At 41.8% G+C, this 16,074-nt stretch overlaps 1 protein-coding gene across 5 annotated transcripts in view; it reads right to left on the reverse strand.

Moving 5' to 3' along the window:
- Window positions 1-16,074, reverse strand: part of LOC102812524 (receptor-type tyrosine-protein phosphatase delta-like) — a 560,069-nt gene that overhangs the window by 14,189 nt on the left and 529,806 nt on the right. For all 5 annotated transcript variants that reach the window (XM_006863766.1, XM_006863768.1, XM_006863767.1 and 2 more), the window contains 2 exons: window positions 648-933; window positions 35-213 (listed from right to left, as the gene is read on the reverse strand). In XM_006863766.1, the coding sequence (XP_006863828.1) occupies window positions 35-213; window positions 648-933 (465 nt within the window). The remainder of the gene's footprint in view (window positions 1-34; window positions 214-647; window positions 934-16,074) is intronic.

Here is a 16,074-nt window from a genome sequence, read left to right on the forward strand (position 1 = left end):
AGCTCTGGGTCTTTGTGGGAATGGCAGCACCTACCTGTACCCATCAATAAAGCTGGCATTGATGTAATCGGATCCTTCGACTCCTCGGATAGGTTGCAGGCAAACCCTTGTGGATTCATATGGCATAATATTAACAAGGCGATTTTTGAATTTATTACATGGAAGGTTGGCACTGATGAATCTTGAGGTGTGAGCTTTAGAGCCGGCTAAACGCTGTTGAATGAAAGAAAAGGGGAAAAAACAAAAAACAAAAAAAACAAGATCATTTTAGCCTCTGTTTTGAATGCTAGGCACCCAAGATTTCCTTTTAGACATAGATCTTTTGTTTACTTTGGAGCAAATGGCTATTCAAACTGCCTTACTTTTCGCTCTTTTCTAATGAGTCCATACAGCCTATTGAATGCTTGAATATTATGTCCCGAGAGTGTGATCTCTCAATTTACAGTCAGATACCAAAGAGCTCAAGGAATTATTAGGAAGTGAAGAAGAGAAGAAGGGAAAGAGGAAGAAGGCAGTTATATTCAGACACCTGAGGAGAGGGTCAAGTGAATCTTGTCCTTCCTTTCATGAAGGCCAAAGGTTAAGAAAGTAAAGGCAATCCCAGAATGACTTGCTTTTCAATGGATGCATCACATCCAACTCTGTACCTTAAATTCAAGCTCCATCCCAGTGACATTCTCTCCGGTCTCTATTTGTGTCAGCTTCTGAATGTAGGCATACAAGTTTCTTGCTGGCACTTCGGTATTACCACAAGTCACTGCTTCCAACAGTGCATCGTGGATAAAGATGTATTGGTCTTCTGTTTGAACCATGTAATTCCTCTGGGCTCTCATTAAAGTTACATGGCCATAAATATCTACAGTTTTTTCATGCTTTATTCTTTCTAGCATGGCATCTATTACGATGAAACAACCGGTCCGGCCAACTCCCGCACTAGAAGGGAAACAAAAGAGAAAACAAAAGCTCATATAAGCCAAGCAGGAAACCAAGTCCCAATAATAATATTTCTATAACTGCTATTAGTCGGTCTCACATCAGTTGTTTTTGTTAGGTGTCACTGACTTGGATCTGACGTGTGGTAAGGAAATGAAGAACAAAATGAAATATATACTCTTGAATGCAAAATGTTACACTCCTGGACAGCAAAATGAAACACTGGTCTGGTACCAACCTTGGAGTCACAAATTGTTTGCACCCACTGTGGTTACTAGTGTGCCAATTCATCTCATTGAGAGTTTCCCTCTTTCACTGATCCTCTACCTTACCAGTCTTGGTGTGGTGCTGTGGGTTAATACGCTGGACTTCAAGGTTGGTTGGAACCGCAAGGTCAGTGTTCAAGCTCACCAGCAGCTCTTTAACAGCCCTATCCAGGGAGGGTCACTATGGGTCGGAACAGACTCAACGGCACTTAAACACAACACCTACTACTTTACCAAGGACAATGCCATTCTACCAAATACCTCTTGTGATGCCTTTGGAGAGTCCTAAAGTCAAAAGCATTATCAAGGCCACAGAGCCCGGGTATTGGGAGCTAAACACCAAATAAAATTAATTCGATTTCACATGTAAAAGGGTTAATTACTATCCTCTCTCATTATGCACTAAAACATGGACATGATTTTGAAAACCATATGGAAAACAGAAAGTCAAAGGCGCTGTTTAAATTTAGAGAGTATATAAAAATATAGGTTGACATCGAACTCGCCTGTGTTTTGCAAACTTTCCCTATTTCCTTCAGTTGGATTTACAAAGTAACATCTCGTAAATCACTGTCACTGAAACGTCTCCTGTTATAAAACTCAGCAAAGAAGTTCTCACACCAACCGAATTTTAAGTGTATAATTACAATATTAGCATGTTGCTGCACACTAAAAACAGTGCCGGGTATTCTCAGTGGAAAGTAACACTTCAGAAAAAACCCATCACAAGGGGGTCTGGGTGTGTTTCCGGTTTTGCCTCACTCTCCTTTTAGAGTGGAAGGCATTTTGAAGTTCCAGGTGAAATGCAAGTATAGGGAAAGCAAACCTTCCATCTTGGTTCCTGAAAAAGGTCAGGGACATTTTTAAACTCTGTTATTCTGGACTTCTGGGTTATTTTCCAGTTGGTGGAAACTGATTTGAAGAAGAGGAGGAGGTGAAAGTCAACAGAGCCCAATGGCTGGACCACATCTGCAGTTCCAAGGAGACAATCTAATGTACTGAACTGAATTACAGAGGCAGGTGGTAGAAACATTGGAATTTCCTTGAGAGTTGAAAAGAATACTAAGATAATAACACACCTGTGTTCTTACAATCTCAAAATAAGCCTCTAAGTTTTCTATTGACCAAACACTTCAGGCCCAGTACAGTTATGTGTCAAGTACGGTTCAATTCAAAACATTTTGCTCCTCCTATTCATGGATGTATCAAGGGTCTTGGTGTGGTGCTGTAGGGTAAGCACTGGACTGCAAGCCAATCAGCTACTCCTCAGAAACCCTATACAGGGTCCCTATGAGTCATGAGTCGAAACCCACTCAACGGCACTTGCAACAACAACAAACATGTAATCAACAGGAATAGGTAGGTGTCTATTACCAACCTAAAGACCAAGCAACAGACTGCCTCCATTCAATACCTGGTGCAGTTTCCTGTCATTTGCATATCTATGTGTTCATCCATCCATCTGCTCATCTCTTCATTCTGTGAACAGTGCCATACTTAGAGCCAACCTTGCTATGGAATCTTAAAGCCTATACAGATGGATGCAATCTTGCTTGGAAAGAAGGCGCTCTTTGGTAAGGAGGGTCACTCCACCACTCATTTGTCAGTTTGTCGTATTGTGGTGGGCTATGAGTTGCTTTGATTCTGGAAGCTATGCCACGGGTATTTTAATTACCAGCAGGTTCACCCGTGGTGGACAGGTTTCAGATGAGCTTCCAGATGAAGATAGACTAGGAAGGAGTGACGAACTACTTCTGAATATTTAGTCACTGAAAACCTTATAAATAGCAGAGAAACACTGTCAGATATAGTGCCAGAAAATGAGCCCCTCAGGTTGGCAGGCACTCAAAATGAGACTGGGGAAGAGCTGCCTCCTCAAAGTAGAGTTGACCGTGATAACGCGAATGGAGTAAAGCCTGTGGGAGTAAAGCCTGAGGGACCTTCATTTGCTGATGGGGCACAACTCAAAATGAAGAGAAACAGCTGTAAAAATCCATTAATAATCTGAACATGGAATGTACTAAGTATGAAACTAGGAAAATTGTCAAAAATGAAATGGAATGCATAAACATCGATATCTTAGTCATTAGAGAGCTGAAATGGCCTGGTATTGGCCATTTTGAATCTGATGACCACATGGTTTACTATGTTTGGAATGACAAACTGAAGAGGAATGGTGTTGCATTCATTGTCAAAAAGAACATATCCAGATCAGTCATGAGGTTCAATGCTGTCTGTGATAGGATCATATCTGTGCGCTTACAGGGAAGACTGGAGTCCTGGTATGGCATTGTGGGCTAATGCGTCACATTGTAAAGTGGTTTGAACTACAAGGTCGGTGGTTCAAGCTTACCACCTGCTCACTGGAAACCCTATACAAGGTTGTTATGGGTCGCAATCTACTGGATGGCACTTAACAACAACAACAGGGAAAACCAGTTAATTCCACTATTAATCAAATTTACGCACCAACCACTAAAGCCAGTGAGGATGAAATAGAAGAATTTTATTAATTTCTTCAATCTGAAATTGATCAAACACGCAATCAAAATGTATTGATCATTACTGGTGATTGGAATGCAAAGGTTAGGAGCAAAGAGGAAGATCAGTAGTTGGAAAATATGGCCTTGGTGATAGAAATGATGCTGAAGAACCCATGATAGAATTTTGCAAAATCAGTGATTTGTTCATTTCAAATACCTTCTTTGGATAGCATAAGAGCTGACTATATACATGGACCTCACCAGATGGAATACACAGAAATCAAATTGACTACATCTGTGGAAAGGGACAATGGAAAAGCTCCATATCATCAGTGAAAACAAGGCCAGGGGCAGACAGTGGAACAGATTATCAATTACTCATATGCAAATTCAGACTGAAGCTGAAGAAAATGAAAACAAGTCCACGAGAGCCAAAATACGACCTGGAATATATCCCACCTGAATTTAGAGATCATCTGGAGAAGAGATTTGATACATTAAACACTAAAGAACAAAGACCAGAAGAGTTGTGGGATGACATCAAGAACATCATACAGGTAGAAAGCAAAGAGTCATTAAGAAGATAAGAAAGAAGGAAACGATCAAAATGGATGTTGGAAGAGACTCTGAAACTTGCTTTCCAACATAGAAATGCTAAAGCAAATGGAAGAAATGAGGAGGTCCAAGAGCTGAATAGAAAATTTCAAAGGTCAGCTCAAGAAGACAAAGTCAAATATTACAACAAAATGTGCAAAGATCTGGAATCAGAAAACCAAAAGGGAAAACACACTCAGCATTTCTCAAGCTGGGGGAACTGAAGAAAAAATGCAAGACTCGACTTTCATTATTGAAGGATTCTCTGGGCAAATTATTGAGTGATGCAGAAAGCATCAAAAGAAGATGGAAAGAATACACAGAGTCACTGTACCAAAAGCAAATGGTTGATGTTCAACCGTTTCAAGAGGTATCATATGATCAAGAGCTGATGATACCGAAGGAGGAAGTCCAAGGTGCATTGAAGGAATTGGCAAAGAACAAGACACCAGGAATTGATGGAATAAAAATGGAAATCTTTCAAGAAAGTGATGTGGCACTAGAGGCACTCACTCATCTCTGCCAAGAAATTTGGAAGATAACTATCCGGCTGACTGACTGGAAGAGATCCATATTTGTACCCATTCCAAAGAGAGGTGATCCAAGGGAATGCGGAAATAATTGGACAATATCTTTGATATCCCATGTCTGTAAAATTTTACTAAAGGTAATACTGAAATGTCTACAATCATACATTGACAGAGGACTTCCAGAGGTTCAAGCTGGATTCAGAAGAGGACGTGGAACAAGGGATATCATTGTTGACATCCCATGGATCTTGGATGAAAGTAGAGAATACCAGAAAAAATGTTTACCATTGGCTTACTGACTACGCAAAGGCTTTCGATTGTGTGGATCATGACAAGCTATGGACAACATTGAGAAGTATGAGTATTATGGAACATTTAATTGTGCTCATAAGGAATCTGTACCGGCACCAAGAGGCAGCTGTTCAAACAGAACATGGCAACAATGAATGGTTTAAAATTAAGAAAGGTGTGCGACAGGGTTGTATTCTTTCACCAGACTTATTTGACCTGTATGCTGAGCAAATAATCCAAGAAGCTGGGTTATATTAAGAAAAATGTGGCAATAAGATTGGAGGAAGACTCATTAACAACCTGCGATATGCAGATGATACAACCTTGCTTGCTGAAAGTGAAGGGGACTTGAAACATTTACTGATGAAGATCAAAGACCACAGCCTTCGGTACGGATTGCATCTCAATGTAAAGAAAACAAAAATCCTCACCACTGGATCAATATATAACATTTTTATCAACTGAGAAAAGATTAAAGTTGTCAAGGACTTCTTTCTTCTATCAACACTCATGGAAGCAGCAGTCAAGAAATCAAATGATGTATTGCATTAGGCAAATCTGCTACACAAGACCTTTTTAAAGTGTTGAAGAGCAAAGATGTCAGCTTGAGAACTAAGGTGTGCCTAACCTTAGCCATGGTATTTTCAATAACTTCATATGCATGCAGAAGCTGGACAGTGAATAAAGAAAACAGTAGAATAATTGATGCATTTGAGTTACGGTGTTGGAGGAGAATACTGAAAGTACCGTGAGCTGCCAAAAGAACAAACAGATCTGTGCTGGAAGAAGTGCGCTAAAGTGCTCCTTGGAGGCCAGGATGGTGAAACTTCATCTTTCATACTTCAGACATATTGTCAGGAGGGACCAGTCACTAGAGAAGGATATCATGTTTGGTAAAAAAAGGAGGAAGACCCCCAGAGAGATGGATTGGCAAAGTGGCAGCATCAATGGGCTCAAGCGTGGCAACAATTGTGAGGTTGGCCCAGGCCCTGGCAGTGCTTTGTTCTGTTGTACATAGGGTCATTATGTGTTGGTACCTACTCAATGGCACCCAACAACAACAACCACCAAGTACGGTATGTCCTAAACCTCATCACTTGTGAGCTGTAAGGAGCAGCACAGACTCAGAGTAGCAAGTACACATGGGAGGAGACAGAGGCAGATGAATCTGCAGGCCCAGGAACTGCAAGGACTGACCAGTCACAGTGGATCAATGGGGTAAGTGTTGAGCAGCTAACAAGGTTGGAGGTTTGAACTCATCAGTCTATTAATGTGCAAAAGACAAGGCACTCTGCTCCTGTAAAGTTTTACAGCTTCAGAAATCCTATGGAGCAGTTCTAACCTGTTCTATGGGGTCAATATTAGATGGAAGTGGGTTTTTATTTATTTATTTTGAGGGGGACGTCATATTTGTCAATCCTTCATCAAAAGCATAAACAAGTGCTCAGTAACATTTGTGGTCATAAGTGAGTGAATGAGCGATTGGTATGAAAGGCCAAATATAAACAGCTGCTCATGCAGGTTAAGCCAGCCTGCTTAAGAACCTAGACTCTTCTGTTAGTCAAAGAAAGCTACATTTCACAAAGGCTTGGAAGGATGCAGGCAATCTCTGAAGAATGCGCTCCACAGTGTTTGCTGGGAGGAGGAAGACAGATGGGGAAAACCCTATGATTAAGCCTCCAGTTAAGAGCACCATTACACACAATGGAATTAAAAGAATGTCAGACTTAACCTGGGGAAGAGAAGCAGCCCCCATGTTTGGCAGGTTCTAAGATTATGACTAACATCTCTCTCTCTCTCCCTTTTCCTTCTGCCTTAATTGCTGCTCTAAATTGTCTTCATTGTAATTGTGCATTGCTTCTAATTGGACACAACTGGATACCATTCTTCCCAGCGGAAACCACACAGTATGCATTCCAATGGAGCCCCATATATCTCATCAATTCTAGAAAATGGCAGGGATGTTTTCTGAAAATATGCATCAGGGACCATTCAAATGTCTGGATGATGCATGGTTCTATATTCCAGCGGAAAGATACCAAAGGATCTTGCAAAATTGGTAGGAATAACTGCAGTTCCAGACAATATCAACCTCTTTATGAAGACAATAACACATTCTCCAGCCTCCCCCACCCCCCCACACCACCCACCAAAAGAGGGAGGAAAAGAATCAAATACCCACCGGAGTCTAAATCATAAAGTGAAGGGGAAAGAGAGTAAAAGAAGAGAGATTATGACTTAAGCCAATGCTATTTTATTTATTTATTTCCTTCAAAAAGAGAAAACCGTGTCAACTTGCCCAATCTTGCTGATTTTTGGTAAGACAGTGTGAAGGAGCTGGCCGCTGGAAATTATGCAGAATTAATCTCTTCTCAGGATGAAGAGCTGTTGGGTCTTTAAATATTATATGTGTCTCTTAGTTTGAAGCAAAACAGTAAGGTTCAAAACATACCTTTAAACTGAGTTGAAAGGGTTCAGCCACAGCAAGGGCAGAGTATGCATTGCATAGCAACCAAATCTCTTGCACGCTGGACTTGGACTGGACAGCTAACCACAAGATTGGCAGATTCAAACCCATCAGCCATTCCTTGGAAATCCTATAGCGAGTATCTATGAGTTGGAACTGACTCAATGGCACTTGACAACAACAACAAGGAAAGAGGCAGTGGTGCCCTGTTTAAAGATGGCAGCCAATGGCACCACTTTAAGCATGTTGTGGTGTGAGTGGCCACCATCTCTGAGCAAGATATTGGGGTACTATGTAACATGTGTGGCACTCTGGGTTAATGAGCCAGACTGCAAAGTCAGTTTGAACTGCAAGGTCAGCGGTTCAAGCTCACCAGCTGCTCCTTGGAAACCCTACACAGGGTTGCTATGGGTCGGAAATGACTTGACAGCACTTAACAACAACAATGCAACATATACAATGCCCTTCTTTCCGTAGGCCACATTGGAACTGTTTAGAAGCAGTTGGAAGCCCTGGTTCAAAACGTATTTTCCAGATACCAGTAACTGAATGACTTTACAAAGTCACTGAATCTCTTGTCTGCTTCCTGCTTTTCTTAAACCGTGAGAGCATTCCTTATTTTCTTCTTGCTCTTAGGTACCGTGCACTGATTTTGACTCATAGCGATGCCACAGGACAGAGTAGAAGTACCCGTTTTGGTTTTCTAGGCTGGCAAATTTTATGGGAGCTGTTGAGTAGGTCTGAACCGTCAACCTTTCTGCTAGTAAGGTTGCAACATCAGAGTTCCTAGCTAATTATCTCGAAAGGCTCGTCCTCTTTTAAGTCTTGGCGACTTCATGAAACACTAAATGCTGTGCAAACCGAAAGGAAGAGGCCGTTCTTTGTAGGCAACAACTCCATTTGTAAATTCTGTCTCTGAAGCTGACAAGGAGGAGCAGACAACGTAACCCTGGGAAAATTATGATAGAATCACCACAGGATCATTTGAGATTCAGCTTTTAAAGTTTCGCTTTAATCTACCTCCTTCAAGCTAATCTTCCCTTCCTCCTGTTTTCAATAAATAATGCCTTACAATTTCAGGAACTTTCACTTTGCTTTCCCATCTCTCAGCATGCTAAATGCTGGGCAAAGAAGAGCCTTCTCACTACAGATCTTGATGCCCAGGGCATTCTGAAAGTGTCAGTTTCCTTCCCTGTTCTCTGATTCATAGTATTTGGGAAGTGCCCTGAAGTCATATAGCTAATGGGAGGTGGCCGGGCAGGGATTCAACCACAGGTGATCAATGCTAAAATTTATAACCACATTCCACAACATTACCCATGCTTCTCGTTGCTTTCTGTGGTTTGGATCAGCAACGATTACCAAGTAAATAGTTGTCGCTAGCTGCCTTCGCATCAGCGCTAACTCATGTAGATCTATGTACAACAGAATGAAATGATAATGGGTCCCTCACCATGTTCATGATTGCTGAAGCTTAGTGTTTTAGGCTCAGACTGACAGCAGCGCCACGCACCACAGTAGGAAACACTACCCGGCCCTGTGCCTTCCTCACCTTTGTTCGTATACTGAGCCCACTGTTGCAGCTGCTGTTTTAATGCCTTTCAACAGAGAGGCCTCATCTTCTAGCCCTCGATCAAACAATATTCTCTTGTGAGCCATATGACTCAGAGGCTAATTTTCAGAAGTAGATTGCCAGGCCATTCTTCCTTGTCTTAGTCTGGAAGTTCCGCTGACATATGAACCTGCTAGCATTTGTAATAGGGTGGCATAGCTTTCAGCATCACAGCAAGGCACGAGCTGCCATTGTATGCTAAACACAGATAGGTGGTGGAATTCGTCGCAAGGAATCCTGACTTGTGCATCATTGCTACAATGATCCTGTGGCCGTGGTATTTCTATCCAATTGGAAACCAAAATCAAAGGCAAACTCTGACAGGAGTCTCCAGCAATTTACCATCCCCCCGTCAGACTATGTCTCATCAATAACTTTTCTTTCTTTCTTTCATTTGATACCTTTGCTGGTCACACTCCCATTTTTGGGGGGATTGTTCCATCTGTGTTTGTTCCTAATTTGCTTGCCTCTGCCTGCCCCAGAACACAGACAATAACCCCCAAATTCCAAACTTCCTACTCACATGCCCCTTCCTCCTTCACTCTTCAGTGGTAGACCTTTCTTGGCGCTCACGTGGAGACCAATGTTTCAAATGGTCCTCAAACTCTCTGGAAAGAAACAGGTTCCAAGCATTTTCAACATCTTTTGCTAATCTATTCCTCCTACTCTCCATCGATCTCCTAGACATGCAGGTCTCAAACTGAAGATTCACTTCGGACTCTTCTTTGCATCTTGCGCTGCATAATAATACGTTGTCAGTTCCTTTGGCTTCACCCCCACAATTATATTCAATAATCCACCACCATGGTGAGTGGTGTAGGCTTCAGCAAGCACTTCCTTGTTACATTTTCAGGAGTTCTGTTTGCCAGTTTACTAGCCATTATTAAAATTAAACCATATCAAACTGAACTCCTGGTGTAGCGCTGTAGGGTCGGAATTGGACTGCGAACCACAAGGTTGGGTGTTCAAACCCACCTTGGAAACCCTACACAGGGTCACTATGAGTCGGAGCCAACTTGACAGCACTTAAAGTGATGACGCCATATAAGCTTACAATTAAATTATTATGGTAAACATAAAGTAGCACATACTCAAAGCTCATTGTTATTCTGGATTTTACTATTAACTGTGACCTCATGTTTGTAGGTTGAAATCAAACAAGGAGGGAGTATTTCCACCAAGGAAATTGGTAAACAACACTTTTTCTTAAAAGATGGATTATTAGTAAACATTTACCAGCATACACTGATGATTCTAATACTCCATCCCCATCATACTGGGACATACGAGAATCCTCGTGTGGCATGGTAGGATAAACACTGGACCGTAAGTTTAGCTTAAACTGCAAAGTTGGCAGTTTCAACTCACCAGCCGCTTCTCAGAAACCCTATACAAGGTCACTATGAGTCGGAATCGACCCGACAGCACGTAACAACAATAGTAACATCATCCAGGGACACACAGGAAGGTGCTCAATACTTTGTTCTTTCATTTATATTTTCTGTATATTTTTCCATAAGAATATTGAATAGATACTCTACAAATAGTCTACAAATCCTCTCCAAATATTTACAGAGTATCTACCACATGTTTAGACTGTAGAAAAGTGGTGAGCAAAACAAAAATGATAACTTTCCTCATGGAGATTACAGTTTATTTGGGGGGAATTAGATGTTAAACAAGCAATCACATGAATAAGCATATAATTACACATCGCAACAATTGCTGTGCAGTAAATGTGTAGGATGCTGGCAGAGCATCTGTGAGAAAGTGTTCTTTCAATTGATACCTAAAGAAGTAGGAACTGTCAGCTGAATGAAGACGCACGGGGAAGCTATTGAAGACAGACACTATGCTAAAGAAAGGCCCAGAGATGGGACAGAGTTTAGCATATTGAATAGTCAGGGAAGCAATGAGTACATAGTCTACAAGTTTCCTTTTTATTTTAGGAATCAGCTTTTGATAGCCTGATGAAGCAGTAAGATAAGGTACACACTGGACTGCTAGCCACAAAGCCAGCACTTCAACTCCATCAGCTGTTCCATGGAAGAAAAGATGACGCTTTCTGCTCCTGCAAAAGGTTTACAGCCTTGGAAAGTTGAATATGACTTGATGGCAGTGTGGTGTTGTGGTTTTATAACTTTATAACCATATTAACTTCAATTGTTTACACTAACTCTTGGGTTCTGTCTCTTGATACATCTCTTGGTTGGTTGGCATACATCTCTGAATAATGTTTCATATAAAATATACATGGATGGTATTATTTCTGAGTCCTCTGAGTGTACCTGAAAAATTCTCTTGCCTTGATCAATGAACAGAAACTTGGCTATTTGCAGAACTGGTGTGGTTGTTGGTTGCTGTCAGCTCAGCCCCCAACTCCTGGGAACCCAGGTCCAGTGGAATCAAACACCAGCTCCACGGATGCTTGTGGATCTGTTCACTGCAGTCCACTGGGGCCTTTCCTGTTAGTCTAGAAGCTCTGCTGATATTTGGTCAGTTTCATCGCAACATACAAGGCTCTCTAGACAGAAGAGGAGTGGCTGTACATTACGTGCACTGACCAGGAGTTGAACCCAGGCCTCCTGCACTGTTGTTGTTGTTGTTGTCAAGTGCCTTCAAGTCGGGTTTAACGCATAGTGATCCTGCATAGGGTTTCCAAGGAGCAGCTGGTAGATTTGAACTGCTGACCTTGAGGTCCAGTGCATCTTCCTGCAGCACCACACCAGGATTCCAGCACCCAAAGTGAGAATTCTACCAATGATCTACCAATGCCCCCTATGGACAGAATTAGTGAGCTCCAACCATAGCTCCTCAAACTCTAAATACATTGCCCCCTTATATTCTGGAAAGTCTTACTTTACTGTGGATTTTTCTCCTTTAGTAGTGATTTTCACCCCAAGGACTTCTGGGCTTTTTGTCTTTAACTTGGAGGCAGAGAAATTTCAGCTGGGTGACACTTAGGCAGTGCCTTGCCACATAAACTGCACGGCTTTCAGGGACTACTATCTTCCTAAGATTCGTGGCTTTCCCTCAGCTTCAGTCAAATTAAACATATGCTTGAAGCTTTCCAAGTAATCCCTCATGGTGCAGTGGTTAAAGTGCTTGGCTGCTAACCAACAGGTCATCAGGTCTGAACTCATCAACTGCTCTGAGATAGAAAGATGTGGCAGTTTGCTTTAGTAAAGATGACAGCCTTGAAAACCCATAGCTCAGTTCTACTAAGTTCTATAGGGCGCTGTGATTCAGAATTAACTAGACAGCAATGGGCTTGGGGCAGGAGGTGGTGGTAAAGTTCTCCCACCTCTTCGCTTTTGCTTATGCAGATCCTTTAACATCTTTAATAACTAGAACTTCCTTAACATCTAGAACTGTTGACATCTTCCCTCTTTAATGGTTCATTTGAAATGCTACATCCTGCATCAAGATTCTTTCCTTGATTCACTCCTTGGATCCTTATGACTATTTTTCAGTGACCACCTTACTTGAATTTTCTTTTGTGATTATCATCCCTCTTAACAGTTTATAATTTCTTTGAGAAGAAGGGCTTTCTGGTCTCCACTGTGCGTGCCACGTTCCCATGGCAATTTTTTTGCTGTGAATATGAAAGGTGGTTCACTTAAGTTGCAGAATCAAACATTTTTCAAAACCCACAAGTTTAACAAGGCAAAACACTCTTTGGGATTCCCAACACAGGGAAGAAAGTCCCCTAAGCCCTTGGCTTGGAAAGCCACCTCTGATCAATGTTCATAATGATAAAAGGTCTCCTCGTAATTGGGTAAGGCGGAAACCACCTGGATTTCTGCTTCAGTCCACTTGTTCAGAAAGAACAAACCACAGGCATGAGAATTTCTTTCCCTATGAAATTCAACTTTGAAATTTCAGAGGTTTTAGAAGTATATCAGGCACCCTATGATTGAATTCCAACTTCCTGTATCTACACATATTTTACTTCCTCCTCCAATTTACTCCCACGCCCCCTCTCCCCCCCCAGACACACCAGTGTGTGGAGGTCCCTGCACCTCTCAGGAGGAAAGATTGCAGTTCTAAAAGCAAATGCATTTGCTTTGATCTGGAGAAACTCAGCTCCCTGTGGCCGGGATAATGACCAAACCCTACTAATGCTGTTTATTTTTCATCATTTCTACAGCCTTCGACCTGAAACATGGGAAGAATAGCAAACCTGATAAAACACCTTTTTTTTGTTTTCTGTTGGAATACTTGCCAAGCACGGAGACAGATTTTTCTAAATATCTTTAAACACAGAAGTGTGCAATCCTGAGCTTCAGGCGAGACCTGCACAACTCAGTACAGTTAGTATGTTACCAGAGAATTCCAGTTAAAAACGGGAAAATGACAGCACTTTTAAATCAAGTCTAGTCTCCCTTGAACTTAGCAACAAGATTCTAGGTGACCTCCCATTGAAGACAGTATGAATCAGAACACAAATGAACTCTGTATTTGTCATAATTTCTGGAGCAAACGAAATTTCTGCCCAACTTCAGCCTTAAAAAACAAAACAATACAAAGAAAAACCAATTTCAGTGAGTGATAGACATTCCAGTGTTTACAAGCGGAAAGACTACGCAATCCATTAAACAAGAATGCTGACGAGGAAACTGTTATTACTGCAATATTGTCATTCATCCAGTTACAACATTTGTTTTCAATTTCTAAAAACATGATTGAGTTAGTCCCACTAGTTGAAATATGCTTAATGTCCTGGGATGTGATACGATAGTAATGTGCAAAAAAAGAAAAATTAAGAGGCATAAGGGAGTTATTTTATACTAAAATCATTCTGGGGAATGTGTTTCAAAGTTGGCTTTTCTGATTAATCTGGTGGAGTTTCAGTGTTGACCCTTTACTGCTACTTTAATGGCCTGGCAAAGAATGGTAATAAAATTCAGAGACTTCACAGATCATTGAGTTGGATGCAAAGATAGCAAAATACAGACCTCAAAGCATTGTGGGCCCTTTCTACGTGTATCAGCCCGTAATTTGATTGGATATTATAGTTCAGCTATAACGAGAATGGCATGGCGTTTATGAGCTGTGAGCATATAAAAACGGAATGTGATAAAAAGGGCAACTATGGAAATGGCTTCAGTTTTGTGGCCGAGGTTTACTACATTCATCAGGTGACTGTTTTGATAAAACTGGGAAGTGACTCATAAAGCTGCTGTTTCAAAACTCTTCCTTTATTATTTAACAAAAAATATTTAACGTAATCCTCAGCAAATATTAGGCGTTGCTAGAATTTTGAGGCTCTCTCTAAAGAGCTGCTGTATGCTGTTGAGTGACTGCAGGCTCAGAGCATCTGAGGAAGACAGAGAAGAATTGCCCCCACAGGATTTCCTAGGCCAGACTGCTAACTGCAAGGTCAGCAGTTCAAACCCACCTCAGAAACCCTATCAGGAATCGCTATGAGTCAGAAGAGGCTCTGTAGCACTTAACAACAGTAACTATCTTTAATAGGATCAGCTCGCAAGTCTTTACTCCCACTGAAGGGCTGGTACATTACAGCTGCTGCATGTTCAGTTATATCAGCGACTAACCAGGGCTCCTTCTCTATAAAACTTGTTCAGTACTGTGGAGTTGGTTCTGACTCATAGCAACCATGAGGAAGATGAGGCTCTCTGTTTCTGTAAAGACTTAACAGCTTTAGAAGCTCTATCCAGGGTCACTGTGAGTCAGAATGGACTCATAATACCAAACAAAGACAGCAACAAAGGCTTTCCAAGGAGCAACTGGTGGATTTGAGCAGTTCAGTGCTTATCCTACAGGGCCACACCAGGACGTGCTGTTGTTGATGTTGTTAAGTGCCATTAAGTAGGTTCTCACCCATAGCAACCCTGTATAGAGTTTCCAAGGAGCAACTGGTGAGCTTGAATCTCCGACCTGGCATTTCAAGCCAACTGTGCAGTCCTGCATATTAACCCTTGTTGTTGATATTAAGTGCTGTTGAGTTGGTTACAACCCATAGTGACCCTGTATAGGGTTTCCAAGGAATGACTGGTGAGCTTGAACTTGTGCCAACCCTATGGTTCAAAGAGACTTTGGAGTCCAACACATTAACCTGAAGTACCACACCAGGACTCTGCATTAACCTGTTGTTGTTGTTAAGTGCCATGGAGTCAACTCATAGCGACCCTGCATAGGGTTTCTGAGGCTGTAAATCTTTATGGGAGCAGAGTCATCTTTCTCCCACGGAACAGCTGGTAGTTTCAAACTGCTGACCTTGCGGCTCACAGCCCGATTTGTAACCACTATGCTACTGTTGTTGTTGTTAAGTGCCATCGAGTTGGTTCCGACCCATAGCGACCCTGTACAGGGTTTCCGAGGGTGTAAATCTTTACGGGAGTAGAAAGCCTCATCTTTCTCCCGCGGAGCGGCTGATAGTTTCGAACCGCTGACCTTAAGGTTTGCAGTCCGATTCGTAACCACTACGCTACCAGAGCTCCTTAACCCTTACTGACCCATAAATACACTGGTAACTCTAGAATCTCTTTGCCTAGAATTCTCACGTAAGTTAAATGAGTTTCTTTAATATAAATATTCACCAGCCTTTATCACTTTTGGAGTCCTGGTATGGCGCTGTGGACTAATGCACCAGACTGAAAAGTTGTTTGAACTACAAGGTTGGTGGTTCAAGCTCATCAGCTGCTTCTTGGAAACCTATACAGGGCTGCTATGAGTCGGAATCGACTCGATGGCACTCAACAACAACAACAACAACAACAACAACAAATCACTTTTGGACTTCTGCTGTGTGCTGTAGAACCAACACTGGGTTGAGGAACACAAGGTCAGCAGTTCAAACCAACAAGCTGCTCCTCAGAAACCCTATACAGGGTCGTTACAAGTCAGCACTGATTCAATGACACTTAACAACAAC

Source organism: Chrysochloris asiatica, unplaced genomic scaffold (genome assembly GCF_000296735.1).
Source record: "Chrysochloris asiatica unplaced genomic scaffold, ChrAsi1.0 scaffold00056, whole genome shotgun sequence".
Lineage (NCBI taxonomy): Eukaryota > Metazoa > Chordata > Mammalia > Afrosoricida > Chrysochloridae > Chrysochloris > Chrysochloris asiatica.